The 24504-nt window shown below is 41.1% G+C and overlaps 1 protein-coding gene across 4 annotated transcripts in view; it reads left to right on the top strand.

Moving 5' to 3' along the window:
* Positions 1–17159, top strand: part of APOO (apolipoprotein O) — a 68507-nt gene extending 51348 nt beyond the window's left edge. For 3 of the 4 annotated variants that reach the window (XM_055122904.1, XM_055122905.1, XM_055122906.1), the window contains 2 exons: positions 12599–12664; positions 16909–17159. In XM_055122904.1, coding sequence (XP_054978879.1) covers positions 12599–12634 — 36 coding nt within the window. In that variant the 3' untranslated portion in view covers positions 12635–12664; positions 16909–17159. The remainder of the gene's footprint in view (positions 1–12598; positions 12665–16908) is intronic. The other variant, XM_055122903.1, reaches the window with a different exon arrangement.
* Positions 17160–24504: the final 7345 nt, after the last annotated feature.

The raw sequence follows: 24504 nt of genomic DNA, 5'->3' as shown, positions 1-24504 counted from the left end.
GGCTTTCCCTGCACGGAGAACTCAGCCCTGGGTAGAAGTACCGGGACTGTGCTTGGAATGCAGGTAAAAGAGGCCAGCATTTTGTGGCAATCTGAAGACATTAGATATTAAAGCTATTCAGATTTATGATTTTTATGATTTTATGATTTTTATGATCTTTGGGGAATGAGATGGTAAAGACCTCTAATTACCAGCTTTAGCTCAGGATTGTCCTGCAATTATTTTTTAATCTCCTGTGCTCTCGCCCTCTTCAGAGTCATTCAAAACATAGTGTTCTTCTGTTTGTTCTCAAAACATCATTTTCCTAAGAGCTGACGGTTTTCAATAGAAGGTAATCAAATCAATATTGACCACTTAAACATTTAGCAAAGTCTTTTTTTAAATGTGATTCAAGTTTACTGAATCACTGTGAGATAGTTACAAGCTTTCATGTTTGGGTTACAATCACACAATGATCAAACACCCATCCCTCCACCAGTGCACATTTCCCACCACCAATATCCCCGGTATACCCGCCCTTTCCCACCCTCCCCCTGCCTCCATGGCAGACAATATTCCCCATACTCTCTCTCTACCTTTGGGCATTATGGCTTGCAACACAGACACTGAGAGGTCATCATGTTTGGTTTGTTATCTACTTTCGGCACACATCTCCCATCCCAACTGGTTCCTCCAGCCATCATTTTCTTAGTGATCCCTTCTCTATTCCATCTGCCCTCTCCCCTCCGCTCATGAAGTAGGCTTCCTGCTATGGGGCAATCCTCCTAGCTTTATATCTACTGTCCTTGGGTGTCAGCCTCATGTGATTTTATTTTATACTCCACAAATGAGTGCAGTCCTATGTCTGTCCCTCTCTTTCTGACTCACTATTTAACGAAGTCTTAACTGACTAGTAGCACAAGGCCCTATTAATTCAAGATTCAGTATTGCTGAAATTTCTTACTAGATTTCTGTGATTTTCAGAGGTTTTTTTTGGATCAATGAGAGAGCAAAGGTTCAAGCTATCTGAAAGAGTAATCTTTCAGGGCCCTGTCTCTTTGAAAGGAACGAGAGACACTTCATAAAGGAGGCTTCTATTTGGAAATTGGTTTTCAAGTCATTTCAGTTAGCAGTCTCAAGTACACTCTAATTTGATAATGTACTATAATGATGTAAATGATGTACATAAATTATCTGAGAAATGCATAAATGCATCTAAGACAAGGCCCCAAATTTTTTAATGCTAGGAAGTCCTAGTTCTCAATGGTATTATTTCCCATGTGATTGTTGTACTCTCAGTAACCCTAAATAAATCTGTAGCATTTAGCTGCTCTTCCATATCCCTTTTTTCTCTTTTAGGAAATAATTTTAAGTGTTTGCACTGACTCTTCTTGTAAAGTTTTGATAAGGTAGTCTTTCAGTCCATTATCATTGGTTAGTTAATAGGAATTTTTCTGCTTTGCCAAAAGAAACTCTTGCTAAATCTGTGAAACAAAGATGGGTGTGCTAGAAATAGTGTCCTCCTAAGTGGGGCCTAGAGTTTGATTTTATTTGAAATACAGAGTGCATGTAAGATATGTACTATATTGCAATGTTACAATTATTACCATACATACTTCTACCAACTCTCCACATTTAAAAATATAAAATGATCTTATCTTCTGTGTTCTCCTTGAATTCCTGTGTCTCTTCATAGGGCTCCATCAGGAATTTTGTGTTTTGCATTCCCTTGGTTTGCTTTAAATGTTTCTTTTAACACTTAATGTATTTATGTCCTAAAAACTTGTGCAATTAACCTTTTTAAACTTATATACACCAGCTATAAATACATAAAGTTTATCTAGACTGGTTTCTTTATACCTTTGGTCTAGACTGAGTTTTATTATATATTGATTTGCAGGTATTTTTTGTTCCTCTAATGTTGTTTTTATGTCCTATGTATCACTAGTTTATTCCTTTTCATAGCTGTGGAATATTTCTTCGTGGGAAAATATTGATGGCCAATTGGGTGGTTTTTGGTATAGTGCTGTTGGATACACATCTGTGTTTTTAGAAATGTTTCATTGTTTATTAAGAATTCTTTATTTTTATTTTTGGGGCCATACCCAGCTGTGCTCAAGGCTGACTCCTGTATCTGTGCTTAGGTTTCAGTCCTGCCAGGACCCAGGGGACCATATTTGGTGCCAGGGCTCATACCTGGGAGGGCCGTGTGCAAGGCAAATACCCTACCCACTGTATTATTTCTTCTGCCCCTTAACTCTCTTGGTTTTTTTTGTTTGGGATTTTTTTTTAATTTATGGCACACACATGGTGGTGTTCAGGCCTTACTTACCCCTGGCTCTGCCCTCAAGGATCACTCCTGGCAGGGCTCCGGGGACCATAAGCGGTACCAGAGATTAAATCTGGGCCTGCTGCATGCAAGGCAAGCACCCTACCCACTGTACAAGCTCTCTTTCCATCTACAGGTTCCTTTCCTATCCCTTCATTTTTCTTAACTTTTTTTCCCTTGAGAAACCTGCCATGTTGGAGCAGAAGGGTTCCTAAGCGTGTGGTTGCATCCTTAAGGCAGACAAGTGTGTTCTCCTCTCAGATTGGCATCTGGATCCAGAGGCTGCTTAAGCAGTTCGTGTTTGATTCAACTGACAAGACTATCGGCCTTTGTGGGCGCTTGAGTCTGTTTCTTCCCCGACTCTGGTTTTCTCCACTGTTGATGCTCAGTAGCTAGACCTCTTGGGAATGGTGATATTCTACTTTTGTCATTTTATTTTCATATATTGTCTAGAATATTTTAATAGGGAACCATCTGTTCTCATTTATAATTTGCTCAGCTATATTTCGTAAGTGAAAGAAAGGATCTGGTGCAGGAGAGATGGCTCAAAAGGCTGAGTGCAGGCTTCGCATACAGGAGTCCCTGGTTTAATTCCTGGTACTACGTGGACCCTTGAGCACCTCATGGAGCCCTGAGGGAAGAAGTGGGAGTCGCCCCTGGAAACCACTGAGTATGTCCCCCAAAACAGAAGCAAAAAAATCCCACAAAATGTGAAAGAGAATAAATGTTTGATTTCCCCTCCCCCTCTCATTTATCCACTTGTAAAAAGAAGGAAGGGCTGGAGAGATAGTACAGGGGCTAAGACATATGCTTTGCATCTGACCATTCCTCACGTATTCTAGCATGGTCCCACAAGCACTTCGCGATGCCTGGAGCGCCACTAGGGGCAGCCCATGGCCTGGGTAATCCCCAGCACCTCAGGGCCTGAGCACTTTTGATTCCTAGGGTCCTTGCATTGAGTTGCTCGCCCCATTAGTTGAGAGTTGCTGGGAGGGGTCGCTGTGTCTCCTGAACACTGCCTTCCAAAAGAGTGAATTGGTTCCCCTTTGTCAGAAAGTCACCAAATGGGCTGGAGCCCATGCTTTACATGCAGCAGGCCCAAGTTCAGGCCCTGACACTGTGATTCCCCAGCAGCACTAGGAGTGAGCCCCAGCATTGAACTCAAGGTAGCCCTTAGCGCCCCTCTGTTTGGCCCAAAAAATTGGGCGGGGAAAGTCACTGATTAAGATTTTTTAATGTCATCATGAATATGTAGAGTTAAGCATATTTGAATCTTGTGTAATCTTATCCTTATTCTTATTTTTGTTTTGGGCCACACGCAGTGATACTCAGGGCTTGCTCCTGGCTCTGAACTCTGGGATCATTCTTGTTGGGCTCAGGGGAACATACAGGGAGCTGGGAATTGAACTTGGGTGGGCCTTGTACAGTGGAATTGAGGATTGCACTTGGGTGGGCCTTGTACAAGGCAAGCACTCTACATACTGTACTATCTCTCTGGCTCCTCTTATCCTTATTACAATTAAGATTTTCCCACTTGGGCTATTAGAAGTTGGCCGAGAGACCTTCTGACATGACCCAAGTAGTTTGTGATAGTTTCCTTGCTGTCTGACATATCAAGATGGTCCCACAATTTTTCTTTGTGATTTTAATTTACATTTCCTTGATTACTAATGAGGTTTGGCATCTTCTTGCTTACTGATTTCTTCTTCCTGAAATGCCTGTTCACATCTCTTTTGGTATGGGTCATATGAGCTTTCTTAATGATTTATAAGGGCTCTTTTCCCCCTAGATAATATTGTTTTTGATTTCGTGTTTGCAGTTATCTTTTCCCAGTTTGAGACTTTTCTTCTTATGTTTTTGTCTTTTGGTGATCAAAGCACTCAATCTAATTGATTTTTATAGTATTTTTACATTATAAATTTTATTTTTTAATGTTAGGAATGTTAATTAAAGCAAGAAGCTATTTGTAGATTTTTTTTTCACTGAGGATCTGAAACCCTTTCAGAATAATCTCAGACAAAGTATTAGAGATGGAAACTAATTGTGGGTGTCAGGCCCAGGCTCATAAATGACTTTCCTGGAGTTACCTCATAATCAACTAAACACATCTGTGTATCCCAGTAAGTGTCATATTTTAGTTTTACACTGTTTTTTGGACCAGTCTGGCAGTGCTCAGGGATTACTCCTGGTGGTGCTTAAGGGATTATATGTGATGCTTGCGAATCAAACTGGTGTCAGCAGTTTGTAAGGCAACCACCTTCCTCACTGTACTATCTCTCCAGCCCTACACTGTTTTTTTTTTTAAATAAAAAGCTATCCAATTACTACTCTCAAAGAATTGTAGAAGTACTGTTACAGGCCATCGGTAACCAAAAAAATCTCAGTAATTTCTTAAAGGTCAGGCAAATACATGAAGAAATATAAACCTATGACTAAAGGAAAACTGAGCAGAACTTCTGAGGCTAAGCTTTCAATAGCTGGATTCAGGCCCTTGCTGGCTCAGCAGGAAAATGAAAGGGAAGCAGTGACTGCCAGCCTGTGTAAATATGCCCTGCTTTCTCTCTCCTCATTCGAAATTCCTCAGTTTTCTAAACATACTCAAGGTCAGCTGTAAGTTATGCAATTTAGAAATAATTGTCTTTGAATTAAGCCAGTTATAGAAGAGCAAATGCTGTGTGGTTCCACTTCTATAAAATAATGAAAACAACCCAGCTTACAAAAGCAGAGTTGCTTGGTGGTTGCTAGGACTGGAGGGGGCAGGGAGTCACTGTTCCATGAGAATCTAAGTTATGCAAGAACAAGTTCTAACAATCTGTATCACACTAGACTCATAGTTAGCGATGTTGTACTGCATGCTTAAAACTTTGTTAAGTGTTCCTACCACAATACAGTAAAAACCAAGTACAGTGTGATTGGTTTTCTTAAGGGTAAATTTGTTCTAATTTTGTGTCTAGTAGGTTTTTTCTGTTTAATATTCTAAGTGAGAGGAGCCACAGAGATTGTATAGCCAGTAGGGCACTTACCTTGCATGCAGTGAACCCAGGTTTGATTCCTGGTATCCCGTATGATCCCTAAACTCTGCCAGGAGTAAGTCCTGTGCACCATTTGATGTGACCCCAAAACCAACCCCACCAAAAAGAAACAACTCAAGAAAAAATATGAGGAAGGGATTGGACTATTATTTTTCCCCTTTTTTGGGGGGGGGATGTAAATTTTATTATTCAGTAAATAAAAAAAAACCCTGAGAGGTGGATGAGACAAAATGATCATGTCCTTTCTGAAAAGGTATTTAAAAAATTGGACTGAGCCTTGTGTTGAAGAGGAGAGTGGGCTGGGGGCCAGAGCAAAGCCTCTTCTTAGCCTTGAAACCTTAGGCAATTGCTGTGAGTCTCTGGGAAACGGGGTCACACTCCTGGGGCTGTTTGGAAGACTGAATAAGTTTATTCACAAGAGGAACACAAAATGGACAGACTCTAGTATGTGATAGCCACAGTAAGTTTCATGTGACACAGCATATAATCACTTCTGCCTGAGATGATACTGTCGCCTGGTGGGAAAACAGAGCCTCAGGTCTCAGCCATTAGTGAGGAGTGCTTATCAGCGCTCGAATTTCCTACAGCCTAGCAACTCTCAACAGCACATTTACTGGCCAAAAGTAAAACAAATGTATTTCCTTAGACTTGTAGGTCAGAGGTCTGATACGGAATCAGGGTGTCAGCAGGGCTGCATTCCTCTCTGGAGGCTCCAGGGGAGAATGCATGAGCCTCCTCTTTCGGGTTGTTGACAGAATTCAGTTTCTTCAGGTTGCAAGACCAAGGTCTGTTCTGATCACACTCAGCTGACAGCTGTTCCCCACTTCTTGAGACAGAAGCAATTACTTTTTAATTTTATTTTTATAAACTTGTTCACAATAATTTATTACATTTAATATTCCAACACCAATCCCACCACCATTGTACCTACCCACCACCATATTTTGAATGTTTCCACCTTGAACTCTAAATCCTGCCTCCAAAGCAGGACCTAAATAACTTATTTTGTATTGCTTGCTATGAATAATCTGCTAAAAATGATCTAAAAATGTATTAGAGGAAAGTGTATGAAGATTGTTGTATCTCACCCTGGAGTCAAGTAAGCCCTTGCCTTGTATAAGAGATTACTAACATATAAAATGTCTCACAGCCACATTTGCAGCCATTTGCTCCAGTAATTGTAAAATTTTAAATAAGATTATACAGAAGAGGTTAATTTAATTTATTTTTTTAACTGGATGGAGACTTTGGGGTCTGGAGGCATCTTTGAGGCATATTGTTCTGTGTTGCTCTCTTCTGAGAGCTTTATTTGTGAGTCTCTGGATCATGACCATTATATATGGTACCAGAGGCAGTTTGTGGGCATGACTGCCAGGCTACCGGAAGCACAGGGAGATGAGGGGAGATCACCCATCCCCAACTCTATATGAGCCTGGAGATTTGAGTCACAAGTCCTGCATACCTGGGTTTTTCAGCGGATTCACTCATGGATAAAGCTGTTTGAACCTGATAAGAGCGGCCATGAGCATGGCGGCTCTTGAGTTCTGGAGGTTTTCAGCTGCCGGGGCTTAGTTGGGGCAGGGAGGGGAACTCACCTGCCCCACTCCGGGTTGCCCGGGATGAGACAGCCTGGCGCAGGGTCTGGAGCCATCTCTATGGCATATCATTCTGTGTTGCTCTTTTCTGGAGGCTGACGCATTTCTTGCCTCAGAGTGTGCTTTCTTCATCTTCACTTCCCCTTTCTCTCTCCCTGGTTTCTTCCTCCATCAATGTGATTCAGTCGCCCTGTTGTCTAGTCACTGCTTAGCAGCCTTAATTCCCCTTTCCCATATAAGATCAACTAGTCAGAATATGGGATTAGGCGGCAGATGTCCTTCTTGGGAGGGGACACTATCTTGCCTACTCGGTCCAGGTACTGGGCTTTCTTTTGTGTTTTTAAGTCATTGTTCTCACCTTTTATTTCTTTATCCAAAAAGTTAGGCAGGGGCTGGGAAGATAGCACAAGTTCGTGGCCCTGAGTTGGTTCCCTGTACTGCAGCATTCCTCCCCTAGGACTGCTAGGTGTGGTCCTGTTGGCCTCTAGCACTGCCAGGCCAAGCATTGCCGAGAGCAGCTCCTATTCAATAAACGAATACCCTATAATACTCTGCTGAATCAGCGGGGGTAGATCAGGAGCCTTCCTGGAATGGGCGCAGGCAGACTCCCACACTTGCAGAGAGGCCCCGAAGCTGCCATATCCAGTTTCCTTTGACATATAAATGGCCTGGCTCCATATCTCCTGTGCTGCCATCTGACAGCTCCTCCATATTTGACAGTCCTAAGAGCTCAGTTGGAACACAGCAAATTTGATGGGGAAATTGCAGAGAGGCCACCAAGCTCAGTGAGCAAAAACAAGAACACAAAAGACTCAGCACCAACCAGCTCAACAAATCTTTAGACAATGACTTTAGGGCACCATTATGAGATATAACCGTTATCAGAAATTGACTTTTATTGATTTGTCTTTTGACGATCCCATTTTCCATTTGGTTGTAACAAGCACTATGAAGTGAATGTGCTTGTCCCTGCTACGGAGGCAGGTTTGGAAGGTGGTGGGAAACCAGGAACATTGGCGAAGGGAAGGTCTAACCAGCGGAGGGTTTGGGGTTGGAACATTTAGCGCTTAAATGCCTGAAAGAACTGTATTCAGAACTTCGTAAATCAGTGTTTAAGTTTAAAATAAAAGCATTTCAAAAGAAAGCCAGTACCTGGCTCGTGCTTATTCACGAACTGCCTTTATTGTTTCTTTTCTGAGCACATGATGTTTCCTGCCAGGGCAGGTCTGATTTGTAATAGGGTAGATGGGCTCAGTATTTCTCTAGAGAAATATATCACTGTCATCTCTTGATATACTATAAATGTTATGTAACTAAATAAGGGAATTGCCCTATGAACATATTTTTGCCCTAAATTAGAAGGAAATTTTTGTGTTTTGTTTTTATTTCTTTCTAAAACCATTTTTATTGAAGTACTGCCTTTATAATACTGTCAGTTATCCTTGTCATGCGTATGTTGTTCCAATGCCCTACCCATCACAAGGTGCCCACTTTTCTCCATCAGTGTCCCAGGGGCCCCTCACTTCCTACCAGGTGAGCTCAGTTCTGTGACAGAATCTACAGTTCTGATGCCTTTAGCCATTTGTTGTTCCCTTACTATGTTTCTTTGTATCCACATTGTTGTTCTTTTTTAATGTGGAGGTGGTGACCCCTACACACATAGATGATTAGAGCTAAACTCTGAAATTCCATAAAATTGTAAATCAATAAGTTGATCAAAAAATTTAAATTGCATGTACTTATTTTCTTACAGGTATACAAGTTTTAAAAATTAACAGTATGAATAATCCTATGCTAACACATTTTAAAATTTACATGAAATAGAAAAATCCGACAGCTACACAATTTAGTGTGGGGGAGGAGAATTAAAAACATTTTAAGGACAATCTAACAGGGAATGTTGGCTTGATTTAAAAATACTACAAATAATGCTTAAATGTTGCATTAATAAATAAGAGAAAGATTTCTATAGATATAAAGAAATCACCTGAATAGGCATAGAAAGAATATTCACTACAAATGAAACAGTAATTCATTACTGAGAAAGAGTAAAATCCTTAGCAAGCTAGGAATACACAGACCTTTCTGGACCTAGTAGAGAGCAACAGTAAGTACTATGAGTGAATGCCATGCTCAGTGGCAGAGTGTTTAGCAGTTCCTTTAATGCTTCTTGCAAACCTGGATTCAAGGCTTTGAATTCTGGGCTGGAGCGATAGTACAGTGGGTAGGACTGTACTGTCTTACATGGCTAACCTGGGTTTGATCCTCTGCATCTCATATGATCCCCCAAGCACTGCCAGGAGTAATTCCTGTGTGTAGAGCCAGAAGGAACCCCTGAGCATCACCAGGTGTGACCCAAAAAGAAAAATAAAACCAAAAAACAAAAATGGCTATGAATTTCCTGAGCTGTTTCCCTGAGCTGTAGCTATAGATCAACGCTGTATCTATACAGTGGTGATCATTCCTTCAAATCTGAATGATAATTTAGCTGGATAGAGTATTCTCGGTGAGGTGTTAATTTCATTGAGTTTTTTTTTTTACTATATCCCACCATTCTCTTCTGGCCCGTAGAGTTTCATTTGATAGATCTGCTGTGAATCTTATGGGCGTTCCTTTGTATGTAAGTTTCTTCTTTGATCTTGCTGCTTTCAATATTCTATCTCTGTCTTTGGCTTATGTCATTCTGATTACAGTAATGTTTTTATGTGCTCGTTTTCTTATTATCCAAAAGATTTAAGAAAAACATATGAATGTAGGATTTTGTACTTCTGAGATTACAAAGCTGTTGAATATAGATAGTAGGATATGTAAAAACTTTACTAGAACTTCTTTGAAAGTGTTCTATTAAATATTTGAAGTCTCAAATGATATATTTTTTGTTGGGGGGCATACCCAGCAGTGCTCAAGGCATTCTCCTGATTGTGTGCTCAGGGGACTGCCTGTGATACGGGGATTGAACTGGACTGTCCCATGTACAAGGCAAGCACCTTAGCCCCTGTGCTGTCTCTTCAGACCTGTTTGGCTGGACTTTAATGCTGGACCCAATTGCTTAAAACCACGTGGTTTTCAGTGCTGTCCTCCAAAGATAGCCATATGGATCTTTCACACTCCTTTGTAGGTTCCATCTCTCTGCATTTGCTTATTTAACAATTGTTTAATTTGTTGAATACTATATGCAGGAAGATTCTAGGGATTCTGTGCGCTTGCAAAGCTCGTAAATAAGTTGAAGGGTTCACGTGTGAGAAAGAATTAGGCAAATTAAGAAGTGCATGGTTCTCATGAATATAAAGTAACTGTCCTCATATAAATTAAAGGGCAGGAAACAGGGCAAAGCCTTCATCTAAAGATTGAGCAGCATTTTGACATATAAAATATCGGAACTGACCAATTCAGGTCAAGGGAAACATTGCCGAGGCCTCATCCCAGAAAGAGCCTGGCAGCTTGGAGCAGTAACAGGAAGGCCTCTGGGAGGTGTTCAGCTACACCCCTAACATTTCCTAGTATTTTCAACTAGTGACAAATCAGTTAAAAATCAGAAGAGTGAAAAAGGAAGGCAGCTTCTGGAACATGTCTGTAGATAAAGTGTGATTTATGTTGATATTCAAGGATATTCTTTTTTTTTAGCCACCATGGTTTATAATTTTTTTAATAACGGATTTGGGGCATTCAGTGTTCCATCTCCAAATCTACCACCAGTGTCACTTTCCCCCCACCAGTGACCCAAGTATTCCTCCCTCTTCCTATCCTGCCTCCTTAGTGGACTTTAAAAATTTTGTTATGTATTAAAGTTTGGGTCACATGCTTAAAATCGAGTTAACTCGATTTTGGCCTTGGTGTATGTAGTTACCTCACCTTTAAACCACCAAAATGTCTGGGACCAGAGCCTTGACCAATGTCCTTCAAGGATATCCTTGAGAGGAAATGGGCACTATCTGTAATTCTGGAACAATGGCTAAAAATAATAGAAGTTGGGGGGCTGGAGCGATAGCACAGAGGGTAGGGTGTTCGCCTTGCACGAGGCCGACGCAGGTTCGATTCCAGCATCCCATATGGTCCCCTGAGCACCAGCAGGAGTTAATTCCTGAGTGCATGAGCCAGGAGTAACCCCTGTGCATCACCGGGTGTGACCCAAAAAGCCAAAAAATATAATAGAAGTTGGGCAAGTCAGGATGTTGGATCGTTACTGAGATCAATTGGAAACTACTCCAGTAAGCTTGAAATTGTCTAGAAAATATGCTCTGAAGTGACAGACTTGGTCATGTGTTCCTGTGTTTTCACTTTGTTCACTCCTGCGCAGAAGGCCACCAGAAGAATCTGTACCTGAACCACAGTATCACAGTCCATTGCTGGCTCAGCCGCAGCCTACCTTTTTTCACATTGCCCTCGCAGAACGTTGGCATCCATCTGAGTTAATGTGTTCTCAGAATAGAAGTCGCAGAAGCACATAGGAAAGATAGTAAGGCTTTAAATATTTAGCACATAAATTTTATCCCACAAGAGACTTTCCTGTAGCCCTTCTCATGGATGCCATGACCTAATTATATGTTTCCAGACTACTCTGCAAAAACGGGTGTGGTCCGCTTATCCTCACTTAAAGTAAACATGTTTTAAAAAACAATAATAAAGTAAACATGTTTTGTGAAGCATCATCACAAGACACCATCACAGTTGGCCCCTGCGATGGACGATACACAGAATGGGGTACCTAGAAGAGGCATTTCTGTCAGTTAACATGGAGTTGGTTTTGACCCCACAGCCAGTGCTGCTGGGTCCTACTTTTTAACTCTGTACTTGAAGGATTAACCCTAGGGGTGTTGGGGCGCCCTGCAGTACCAGTGATCAGACACTAGACACTAGACAAACAGAGCATGTCCTAAACCATCTGAGCTCTCTCTCCAGCCCTAAAGAAATGATTTTTAGGGTCACAGAGATAGCTCATAGGGCTGGAGTAATGCTTTACCTATAGGAGGTCCAGATTTGATCCCCAGTGAACTCTGACAAACAAGCCATTAGTAGCCCCTGAGGACTGCAAAGTGTGGGCCGAAAACAAAAACAGTAAAAAACAAAAAGGAGGGCCGGAGCGATAGCACAGCAGGTAGGGTGTTTGCCTTGCACGCGGCCGACCCGGGTTCGATCCCGGGCATCCCATATGGTCCCCCAAGCACTGCCAGGAGCAGTTCCTGAGTGCAAAGCCAGGAGTAACCCCTGAGCATCGCCGGGTGTGACCCAAAAAAAGCAAAAAAAAAAAAAACAAAAACAAAAAGGATAGGCTAGAAAAACTGTACAGTGGATAAGGTGCTTACCTTGCACATAGCCAAACTAGATTCAATCCCTGGCACCACGTATAGACCCCAGAATACTACCAGGAGTGATCCCTTGGGCACAGTTGAGTGTGACCCAAAAAGAAAAAGAAAAAAATGTTTTTACTGTTGGTTTTTTAAAATAAAATAGTCAGCTTGGTGGAATCTGTATGATAAATGTTAATGAAGCTTATTTCTTCCTTTCCTCTCTGCTACCCCTACTAATTCAGTTTACTGGAAAATGGGCCTCTTTGAATTATAATAATTAATGTTTATATTGAGCCAAATACTGAAGATGGACATTTTTGAGATGTTTTTGCGATTTCTTTTCAACCCGCATTAATACTCTTTTTGTTTTACAAGCCAGGAAATGTGAAGAATTCACCAGGAAATAAGTAGAATACTCCATGCTCTGCCCATTTTAATCAGGTAAAGAATAAGAAAACTGGTCATGTTCAGCATTGTTAGAGCCAGCTGAAATGACATAACTTGTCTTTTAAATTAATTATAAACATTTTATTTGATATGGAAAGATAAGAGTTCAGATGATAGTTCATGACAAATCTTTAGTTTCTGGGCTTAAATATGTTTTGAGTTTTTTAGATAAGCTATAACTGAACCTTTGGGATCTGTCTACAGATCTTCCAACCAATTAAAAATGCCATTATTTCTTATAGTTTTTTCAAATATTATTATAGTGTGCACACGTGTATTCATTTAGTAGTCATTTAGCAACCATTTGTTGAATGCAGTACTGTTGTAGAAAAGGTCAAAATTGTGTGGAGTTAATATTTTAAGTGACATGGAAAGTTCATAGGTATGATTGTTTTTTTTTAAAGATTGAGTAGCCTAAGGCCAAAAAAATTGAAGGTGATTATAGATGGAGTTCACTATTCAGTTCACCATTTACTTTAATTCATAGTTTGTTCAATATTCTTGTGTACCTGCTAAGTACATATAGGCTTTATATTGCTATTATAATATCACTTGGTTTTCTGATAATTAGAAGATTATGTGGATTTGAAGTCCAATCTACATATTCAGTTATAGGAACATGGTTTTATTTGTGATATATCCATAAGGAGGAGTATTGGCTTCAGTAGTTTTTAATTGTATGGGAGCCTGTGCAAAATTACTATTAAATGAAAATGGGGGTAGTACGAGTATGGGTAATGTAAGTTTTTTTTTATTTATAACTTTAGTTTTTCTGCTATGAATATGAAATTTTTTTTCAGTTTCTATGTAGGCACTTTGATTTACAGTAATGCTAATAGTATTGAATTTCAGGCATGCAGTATTCTAACAGCATACCACTGCCAGGGTCAGTGTAGCGGGGCTGGCGAGAGAGTCCAGTGTTAAGGCACTTGCCTTGCAGGAGGCCATCCCAGGTTTGATTCCTGGCACTGCATGTGGTTCACTCAGCACTGCTAAGAGTGAGCCCCGAGCATAGCTAGGCATGACCCTAGAACAAAACAAGAGTAGTATCTTAAGGTCGCCTCCCAATCTCCCACCCTACCCACTTGGCAGACTCAGTTTTGTAGTTCAGTTTTCAGTCTGTTACCGTTGTCCAATTGTTTTTCCTCTTACTGTGTTTCTTAATATTCCACATATAAGAGCGATTGCTCTATATGAATTTTTTCATAATAAAGCATTTTAAATCCATGTTTTATTTATTGTCAGTCATAGCTGCTGTTTAAATCCATGAAGGTCCTGGTTTTGAGGTTTTTCTTTATCAAACTGTATCCACATATTTGGTGACCCAGAAGGTCATGTAAACTGAGAGGGGGGCTCTGACCCAAACCCCAGCTCTAGCCATAAATTCCCTGTAACCTCTTGTCTCCACTTTCACCTCCATAGCAGGCCAATCATCCCATAGGGACAGTTCTGATATTCAGAAAACGGTTTCTTACAAGAAGTAAAATGGGTCTCCTTGTGACATCTCCATCTGCAGTGGTCCTGTTTTAGGAGTCATAGAAAATAAAACTGATTCCTCTTTTCACATCACAGTCCTTAATGATCCTAAATCAATAGTTTTCAAATTTTGTTACCAAACAAATGTCCCGAGGAGCTTGTTAGAAGAGACCTAGAGCCCACATGCAGAAGTGTAGAGAGTGGGGCCAGATGTGCTGGCAAAGGAACTTCAGAGGCTGACCGGCCAGGAAGCGACACTGGGCTGTGCTAGCTTTCCACCGAGTGCTGCTGGCCTGGAAAGACAGTGAGCCGCAGAAGCGAGGTTCCACAGTAAGAGACATACGCGTCCTCCTTCAGAGACAGAGGCTAGAGTTCAGCTCACTATGTATACAGATTTGATCTTTCCTTTCTTAATTTCTTGGTCTTTGGGCCACCCTGGCAGTGCTCAGGGCTTACCCCTGGCTCTGCACTCGGGCAGGACTCCGGCAGGGCTCGGGGGATCGTATGCTGTGCCTTGATGGAACCTGGGCTGACATGCAAGGCAAACACCTGCCTTCTGCACTCTCTCTTTGGCTCCTCACGCTTTCATTGTTCAGGGTTTATTGAAGATGTAGTTTTCACTTATGAAATTTATGTTCTTTCGTTTTCAGAGATTTTTTGAAAGATATATACTTTGGGAGGTATGGAAGATCAAACTTAGGACCTGCTTATCTGTGCAGAGCATGTCCACTTTCACTGAGTTCTACTCCCTGGTACCTAGTTCATTTTTTTCAGATATTTTTGGTTTGGCGGCCACACTCAGCAGTACTCAGGGCTTAGTCCTGACTCTCTTGCTCAGGGATCACTTCTGTAGGGAATTGGGGGACACCTCGGGGTGCCAGCCAGTGACTGATCTGGGTCAGCATGTGAGGCTTTACCTGCTGTACTCTCTCCCTGGCCCCCTCTCGATAAATATTCTTTAAATGCCTTTTATTTTTTTTTTGAGGCATTGTGATTTACGATACTGTTAATGAAGGGTTTCGTGGTTCCAGCACCACATCCTCCTGTCTGCCTCTCCCGCCATAGATGAAGATTTCTGGAGCTTTTTCCTCTCTTCTTATTCATGCCCTTCTTTCCCCAAAGGCAATTTCTGTTTATAGTTTGGTATATTAGTCCTGACTTTTTCCCTTTATAAATATGTGTGCGTATATATAGGGTTGTTGTAAGTGGTGGGGCTTTTTGATCAATAATGAGTTCTCTGGGGCTGGAGCAATAGCACAGCGGGTAGGGCATTTGCCTTACACGAGGCCGACCCGGGTTCAATTCTCGGCATCCTTTATGGTCTCCTGAGCACCGCCAGGAGTAATTCCTGAGTGCAGAGCCAGGAGTAACCCCTGAGCATCGCTGGGTGCGACCCAAAAAGCAAAAAAAAATAAGAATGAGTTCTAATGCTTGGCACATATCGCAATTTTATTATCACACCTAAAGAAATTAACATTGATTTCTTTTTCCTTTTTATTTGTTTTTTTCTTTCTTGTTTTTGTTTTTTGGGCCGCACCTGGCTGTGTTCAGGGCTTATTCCTGGCTCTGTGCTCAGGGAGCCATATATGGTGCCAGGGATCAAAGTTGGGTCAGCTGCTTGCAAGGCGAGTGCCTTACCCACTCTGTAGTCTCTCCAGCTCCGAAGCTTGCCCTACTCATCTCATTAATGACTTTTCATAACTGGCTTGCTTAAATTAGTGTCCAAACAAAATCTTCTCATTGAATTTAACTTCTAGCTACGTTGAAGTCCCTTTCAGACTGTAACAGTTTCCTCTCCCTTATGTTTCTCTTGGCATTGGTTTGTTGAAAAATTTAGTTTATCATTTAGAAATTCCCTTTCAGTCTGTGACTGAATATGTTCAGTCAGTGTCATTTTGGTTCACTCTTGGTTCTCTCTTACCTGCATTTTCCAAAAACTGATAGTTGGATCTGGACACTTTATTAAACTTAGATTCAAAACTTTTTACTGAGAATTCTCGTTGCTCTATGTTGAATGAGTAAATTAAATTGCTTTTTTCATTTAATAGATATTTCTTTCTCTGTCAGAAGTTATAGATCTGCCCCATGGACTACCATGATCTGTTGAATCCTTATTAATATAGGTTATTTCCATTTTGTAATTTGTGACAGTGCAGTAGATCTTTCAAATTCTTACATAAATCCAAAGGTGGCTATAAACTTGAAAAGGTAAGTTAGTGGTTATGTGTTTTAATTTTTTATATTAAAAGTTCAAGTGAGTAATCACTAACCACTAGAATAGTTGCAGTCCTCTGTATAGCAGTAGGAAAAAAGCAACCTGGTGAAGACAGTTTGTCTTCATTATGCCTTTAGATTGATGTGTGTTTCGTTCTAGAAAACAACATTGCTATGGAATAAAGATTTATGCTCTCCAGGGATGGATAAAAATCTAATTGTTTGGTTTTCAGAAAGGGAGAAATATAGTGTGTGCTTTCCATTTAGACATTTATTTTTATTTATTCATCCATCTATCTGTTCAACTATGCCCAGATATACAACCAGTATAGATTTTGAATATAGTATTGGTAGAATTCAAAGCTTTTCTGGTGTTCTGTTTATCCATTTATAAAATGAGGATGATTTGTTTTCTTTGAATTGTTACAGTGCTCTGATGGTTGTGTAAAGATAATTTAAATATTTACCATGGTTTCTCTGGTTTTCAAAATGCAGATATTTATCTTTTCTTCCTCTTGCACATTTATTTACATTTTTCTTTCTTTTAGTTTTAGGTAAACATTGGAAACTCCATACAGTAAACCAGTATTTCTACAGAAAATGGCAGAGATGTTAATATTGAATGTAGCAAATGGCGTTCTTCAGGAAAAACTTTACTAGTCCTCTTTGTTATCTTGGATGATGTCATCTAAGGGGACTAATCTAAAATTCTTTTACCAATACATAATGTACAAGCCTTAGAACTCTATGTTCTTATGTTGCTATTTATGTACTAATTAAAAATCTAAGTTTAAAAAAATTGTCCCTTTTTCTTTTTTTATGTGCTTCAGTGATATTTTAAGCATATGTGATTCTTACATGTGTGGAGTGTCGGTGGTGCATGTCTCTGGGTGTAGCATATATGTGTGGTGTGTGTGTATGTTAACGCTCTGACTCATCAGGTAGTTTCAGCAGGCATTCTGCAAAGTCACATTGCCACAACAGAGTCAAGAAGAATGGCTTTGGAGTTGAGAGATAGTGCTTGAGTGATCAAACAACAAAATGACTCATAAGTAATTCTTTGCCTGACACTGATTAGAAGACATATCAAAGTAAACATTGACTGTGACATCTTTTCATATGTTCTCGCCTTCCAGCTTGTACACATCTTCCAGTTCTTGAGTACCAGACAGAATTGTATATTATAGTCTCTCAACTCTGCCAAAGAATGAGTGGTATGTGGTTTCTGTGTTGGTTCACTGTATGTATGTGTTGTGTTCCTTTTTTGTGTGTGACTTCACATCTCATTAAACTTTATATTCCCATTGCTGATGGGAACAAAAAGAACCACTTTGGACTTATTGGCCAGCCAGGAGAATAGAAAGGAACATTTGGCAAAAGAGAATTGTAATTTCTGGATTTCAGTCATATTTGGGAATTAAAAGGCAACTTAGTGTTCTTGTTACACCAACTTAATTCCTAATTGTTGACCTCCCAAGTTGATAGAAATGAGCAAGATGGAAATGCATAAAAGGAAACTATTTTTTTTTTAATTTATTTATTTTTAATTAGAGAATCACCGTGAGGGTACAGTTACAGATTTATACACTTTTGTGCTTATACTTCCCTCATACAAAGTTTGGGAACCCATCCCTTCACCAGTGCCCATTCTCCACCACCCGTAAACCCAGTGTCCCTCCCACCCTCCCCAATCCCATCTCCCCCCCACCCCACCCTGCCACTGTGGCAAGGCATTCCCTTCTGTTTTCTCTCTCTAATTAGCTATTGTGGTTTGCAATAAAGGTGTTGAGTGGCCGCTGTGCTCAGTCTCTAGCCCTCATTCAGCCCGCAACTCCCTTCCCCCACATGGCCTTCGACTACAATGTAGTTGGTGATCGCTTCTCTGAGTTGACCTTTCCCCGGAACGTGAGGCCAGCCTCGAAGCCATGGAGTCAACCTCAAAAGGAAACTATTTTAATACGTTTGATAGAACCAAAATAAATAGCAAGAGCAGTGCCAGCACTGCTACCAGATTAATGAGCGAAGGCAAATTTCTTTCTGGAATAATATCCTTGTCACCTAGAAGTCTACTGTTTCCTTTTATGTTGAAATAAAAGAGGGGACTGGGGGATCTTCCAAGTGGCGCTCAGGAAACTTGGTGACCCAATCAGTGATTCTCAGCCAACCAGACCAGAGGGTCAATGCAAGGGTCCAAGCATACAGTCCTGCTCAGTCCTATGGTGCTCGAGGAACCATGTGGTGCCATACTATGTCCTAGCCCTAAAATGCTCTTTTGTTACCAATCATCCGAATATATTAAAGGTGCACCTAAAAGTATGGGGGCATGACAGCCAAGTGTGCGACCCGATCATTTCAGCAACAGCAACCTCAAAGGAAAGGGAGAGGAAAATTTTTAATCTGTGCTTAAGTTGAAGAATCTTATTTAAATATACTATTATAACTTTAGGCTTTTCCCATTAGCTTGGCTTTCTGCATCACCTCTAGAAAAGAGATTTCATACTTCCTTCCTCTTGAAATTGTTTGCTCTAGAGAAGATGAAGAAATAACCCATACCACTCTAGAGATCATAAATGAAAAAAAAAAACCTTACCTAACGCTAAGGTATTACTTGCCATTTGAACCCTACAGTCAGAGTTGAAATGTTGACTGTAAACTCTCTGCCCCTTTCTGTGGGGATCACAGAGGTGACTTCTATTATCTGGCTCATATTTAAGACAGCAAGAAATCTTGTCCTAGGAATATAACTCATCTATCCTTTATTGTTGTGAGGGATATACCTAGTGGTGCCCAGGGCCTGGGGTCCTCACTATTTCTTGAGGGGCACACAGTGCTAGGCTCAAACCCAGGGCCTCACACATCAAAGGCCTGTGCTCTACCATCTGAGCCATGTCACTCATAAGGCTCTTTACACTCTTTTCCATTAGGGACATCATTCAAAGAAAAACAATGTTTGAGTGGATCTCACTTCTCAAATACATTTTGGGAACTGTTAAGAAACAAGAAGTATGTTTGAGATAACTTTAGAATCTTATTTTGAGTTTTATCAAGATGCCATAATGAGAGCCTGGGGATGTAACTTGGTAGTAAACCGATCACCTTGCATGTGTGACGCCTTGAGTTCAGCAACACCCCAAAATTTACAATGATATTGTTAAATAAGACTATCACTTTATGTTGTCACTAAAGTATGATCAATTAACACGACATTGTGGTACTCTATGAAACGATTCTGTGAAAAAACATGAAAACAGGATCTTTTCCTTTCACAGTTGTATCCAGAGGGGTTTTTGTTTGTTTGTTTGTTTGCTCTTTGGTGCTTTCACTTTTTGGCATCTCCCGAGTAGTGCGGTAGGGGGGTGATTCTTGGCCAATCAGGCGGTTCAGAGCGAGGATCTAAGAATAAGGTGCTGCTCAGGCCCTGGGGTACTGGAGATACCTGAGCCACCCCAGCAGTGTTGGGCTCTCTGAAGCCACCTAGCAGTGCTCAGGAGTCTCTAAAGTTGCACCCAGCAGTGCTCGGAGGTCCCATGTGGTGCCAGGAATTGAACCCAGGCTAGGTGCATGCTAGGCATGTACCATCTCCCATCCCCTCTGTTTATTTAACATGTTTTACGTACCTTCCATGATCCCTGGATGACAGGGAGTATAACATTTGCATATTTATAATATCTTTCATTTTTCTAGCATTTTATGTTTTTCAAAATGCTATTTACTTTTCTTTTCAAGGTACAGTTTCATATACTTAGCATAATGGGCAGGGCGTTTGCCTTGCACGCGTCCGACCCAGGTTCGATTCCTCCGTCCCTCTCGGAGAGCCCAGCAAGCTACTCAGAGTATCCCGCCCACACGGCAGAGCCTGGCAAGCTCCCTCTGGAGTATTTGATATGCCAGAAAAGTAACAAGTCTCACAATGGAGACATTACTGGTGCCCGCTTGAGCAAATCGATGAACAACAGGACAATAGTACTACAGTGCTACCTTTCTGGCTTTTCTACGTCAGTACATTTGTCATTTTTTTTTCTATCTCTCCCTAAGTAGTGCTCTCTACTTCCTTTTATACTTTTTATTCTATTTTATATGCGCTTTTACCTTTTAGTGAAACTATTAATCTCCATCCAGTTGTAATTTAAGGGCCAGAGAGATAGTACAGCAGGTACAGCACTTGCCCTATGTGTGGCTAATCCTGGTTTGATCCCAGGCATCCTACATGGTCCCCATGAGCCCGCCAAGAGTGATTCATGAGCACAGAGCTAGAAGTAAGCCTTGAGCACTACTGGGTGTGGTGCAGAAACAAAATAAGCAACAACAAAACCCCAGTTGTAACTTAATCCATCTAATAACTTAATCAGCATATCTCTGAGTAACATTAGGGACTTTGAAGGGAACAAGGTCCACATACAGTGATATAATCTCCTTTGATCTCCTCTGAGGAGACAGACTACTGAAGTGTAGAAAAGAACCCAAACAGGGAAGGATGTAAAATGGTATAATCTGTTCTCTGATAATGGCCTAGTTGAGGTCTGAAGAAAGATTGTTTAAAAGAGATTTAACTTCAAAGACAAAAAGGAATATGGGGCACTGAAGAATGCCTTCAGGAAATTTACCAGCTTTGTCACCCCTGGCACATCAAAATAATAGTAGATGGAAGAACCAGGGCCAACTGGATGACTGCCCATGAGGGCAGTGGACTGTAGCAGATGCCTGGACAGCTAGGTCAGTAGTTTTTGTCTTCAGTGAAGCATTGGATTCCGGCCCAGAAGTGGCTCAGAGAATGCAAAGCACTTTCCCTTATAGATTAGTAACATTGTAAACCAATAGCCTAGTGAAAATTCAAAATAAAGACAGAATACCTGTGTGCGCCAGTAGAAGTGGGAAAACAATTCTGCATGAGGTTACATAGCAAATCAATGACAGTTCAAATCAGGCCTTTTAGAAATCGTTACTGATTTTTATTAGTGTAAAGAAGATGAGACTCGGAAACCTTGAACTCAACAAAAGGGGCAGAAACATAATGTTCTCCTCAGAGGTCACTTCACTCATCCTTTTGCAAACTGGATAATGAGAGAAACACTTCTTTGTGACCAACAAGTGTTCGTGATTATTGTAGAAGCCAGCGGGCTTACTGAATTTTCACTTTTGGTGGCGGTGAGGGGGTGGGGGTGCAGCCACAGCTGACGATGCTCAGGGCTTCTTCCTGGTTCTGCATGCAAGAATCATCCTGCTGGTGCCCCGGGTTTCAAATGGGATGCCGGGGACTGAGCCCAGGTTTGCCACGTGCACGACAAGCACCCTACCCACTGTGCTATCTTTTCAGCCCCAAATTTTCACTTTTTAATTCCGTGCACCAACCCAGTTTAATGTAAAAATGACTGGAGAGGGCACAGCAACAGAGTTGCGGGACCAAACTTTCACCTGAGGCTTAATTTTAATTAAAGGTAAATATAGGAAATAATTATGGTTTCATTTATCACCAGTTGAAAGAAACTTGTTGATTTTTTGCTCAGTACACCTCTTGTCTGGTGTTTTGTTTCTTTTTTGATAGGGTTCAGATTTCAAGTCAATAATTAGCTGGCATTAAAGGTGCAATTAGGTCAAACTCCAGACATGACCGAAGTTCAGGCTTATGTTATGTGTAGGAAATGGTAATCAAGGACATTTTTGGGTGGAGGAAAAGCATGTTTTCATAAGCAGGCAATTCACTACTTCACAGTCTGTAAAGTTAACAATGCTGAATGAATCACCTATATTTCACATTTTTAAAAGAATTCTAGAGCTTTGCGGCTGGGCGTAAGCTGTAACTGTGGCAGGTGAAAGAGGAGCAAAGGAAGTGAATCTTGTATGGACCCTCCAGTGAAATAATCTTCAGATTCAATATTTGCAGTTTGTTTGTAAACTCCTCAGGTACATTTTTTTTCAGTCGTCTTTTAGTGCTGTCCTGTCTTGGGACTGTAGAGGGACTGGAGAAGAAAAAGTAAAAAACACATTAAAAAATACAGCCAAGTGGGGCTGGAGCGATAGCACAGCGGGTAGGGCATTTGCCTTGCACTCGGTCGACCCGGGTTCGATTCCCAGCATCCCATATGGTTCCCTGAGCACCGCCAGGAGTGATTCCTGAGTGCATGAGCCAGGAGTAACCCCTGTGCATCGCCAGGTGTGACCCAAAAAGAAAAAAAAATACAGCCAAGAGTACCCATACACACATATATCAGTCATTGTGAATCCTTCAAATGCTTATATGACAGAATATTGAGATTTTTTATTTTTTGCAATGCACAGGGGATAATACTGGCTCTGCACTCAGGAATTACTCCTGGTGGTGCTCCAGGGACCATATGGGATGCTGGGAATCAAACCCGGATTGGCCGCGTGCGAGGCAAATGCTCTACCCACTGTACTATCACTCCAGCCCTGGGGATTTTCTTAAGACTCCCAATTTGAGTATTGTTTGGAAGAATGAGTTTCCGTGCTTATGACATAGAAATGCCAATTTTTAAGTATCAGCCCTCTGATTTCTTTCATTTCACTCCAGATGAGAACATGGGCTTCAGGAAATGACAGTGTCTGAAAACATATATCGCTTTCTTTTGCACCCCAGGAAACAGTGAAGAAAGGGACTTGTAGTAGTACACAGGAAAAAGATTGGGAGAGGATAACAGTGGGGCTCCTGTGTTTTTGTTTGTTTGTTTATTTGTTGTTTTTTGCAGCAGATATCAGAAATCTTGGGAGTCTGTGCTTGTATAACATTGAGACAGAAATCACAGTAACAAAAACAGATTATAAGTGCTGTAAGTTTGATTTGCTTCTTGTAATAAAAAGGAAACTAAGAGGCCAGAGAAATAGTTACAGGGGGTAATGCACCCAACTTGGCATGAGGCCACCCTGGCTTGATCCCATCACCACACATGCTTCCCTGAGCACCGCCAGGAGTAACCCCCGAGCACTGCTAGATACGGCTCAAGAACCAAAACCAAACCAAGAAAAAAATGAACAATAGTAATAAAGAGCTGGAAACAAATTCTACGTAAAGCACTGTTCATTGTGAAAGTCTTATATTGCCTTAGTAAACCTGTGGATCCGTGTACCCCACGGGACCTTTCTGTAATAGAGGCAATGTGATGCATTTTTCCTTCACTTGGTTTTATTTTTTGCGGGGGTAAAGGGTGGTAAGCTGCACCTGTGACATTTTGTGGGTCACATCTCTGATTCGTCTTTTGAACTTGTTGTCAGGAATGCAATGCTCAGTAATAGCACTGCTGGAGAGGGAGGGTGTGATCCACCTGGGGGCATGCACCCCATGATTGAAATTCCTGTCATTTCATGAAAAAAAGCAGACACAACTGGTGTATTCTTAGCCTTGCTGCAGCTTTCGGAACCAGAATCAGCCGCATTGCTCCTCCCGCCCTTCTTGTCCCCACTTGCCTCCTGTTTGTTGGTGAGGGCCAAGGGGAGTCTGCTTTCTGCATCTCCTTTCCGTTTTGGCAAGCAAATGTTGCATTATTATCCATCACTTTGTGTTTTGGTCCTACTGACCTAAGACTCTTCATACCAGTAGATTGATTTATGTGATTGCTGTTTTCCCCAGGGGTCGCCTTCTGTTCCTGTTATCTCCAGACAGAATGCAGTGAGGAAAAAGATTGTACCCGTGCAAAATCTTTTGAACTGGCTTCTGCTGCTATTGCCGTGACTCTTAGGTTTCCAATGAACTGAATTTCCAGGCATGAAAACCTTTCTCTGAACTCCCAGGTCGTTTTCTGGATTTCCTGTGGCCTCACAAGCTAATCTTGTTAGCTCACACTTGATCTCTAATATACTCAGTCTCTCTGAGGCTGGGGCAAGTAACTTAGTGTTTCTGCAGTGCTGAGCATCAGCGCTTAGACAACAGGTTGAAAGTGTATGCCGAATGCATTTCTTCAAGCTCAGAATTGCATTACTTTGTTTTCCTTCAAACAAAGGGGTACTCTCCTCCTTTGAGAGTACCCCTAGATATTTGATTTGTTTGAAGACTAAGCAACCTGAGATTGTATCACTTTGTTTCTCCTTCCAAATCTAAAAGCAGAGGAGGTTGGCATATACTCAAATACTCTTTAAATAGCCTTCAATCTTTGTGATTCCCCCTCCAGATTTATTAAGAACCTGTTGAATGC

The sequence above is a fragment of the Sorex araneus genome, chromosome X (assembly GCF_027595985.1).
Source record: "Sorex araneus isolate mSorAra2 chromosome X, mSorAra2.pri, whole genome shotgun sequence".
Lineage (NCBI taxonomy): Eukaryota > Metazoa > Chordata > Mammalia > Eulipotyphla > Soricidae > Sorex > Sorex araneus.
Note: the sequence above shows the minus strand (reverse complement) of the source record. Positions and strands in the feature narration are given on the sequence as shown.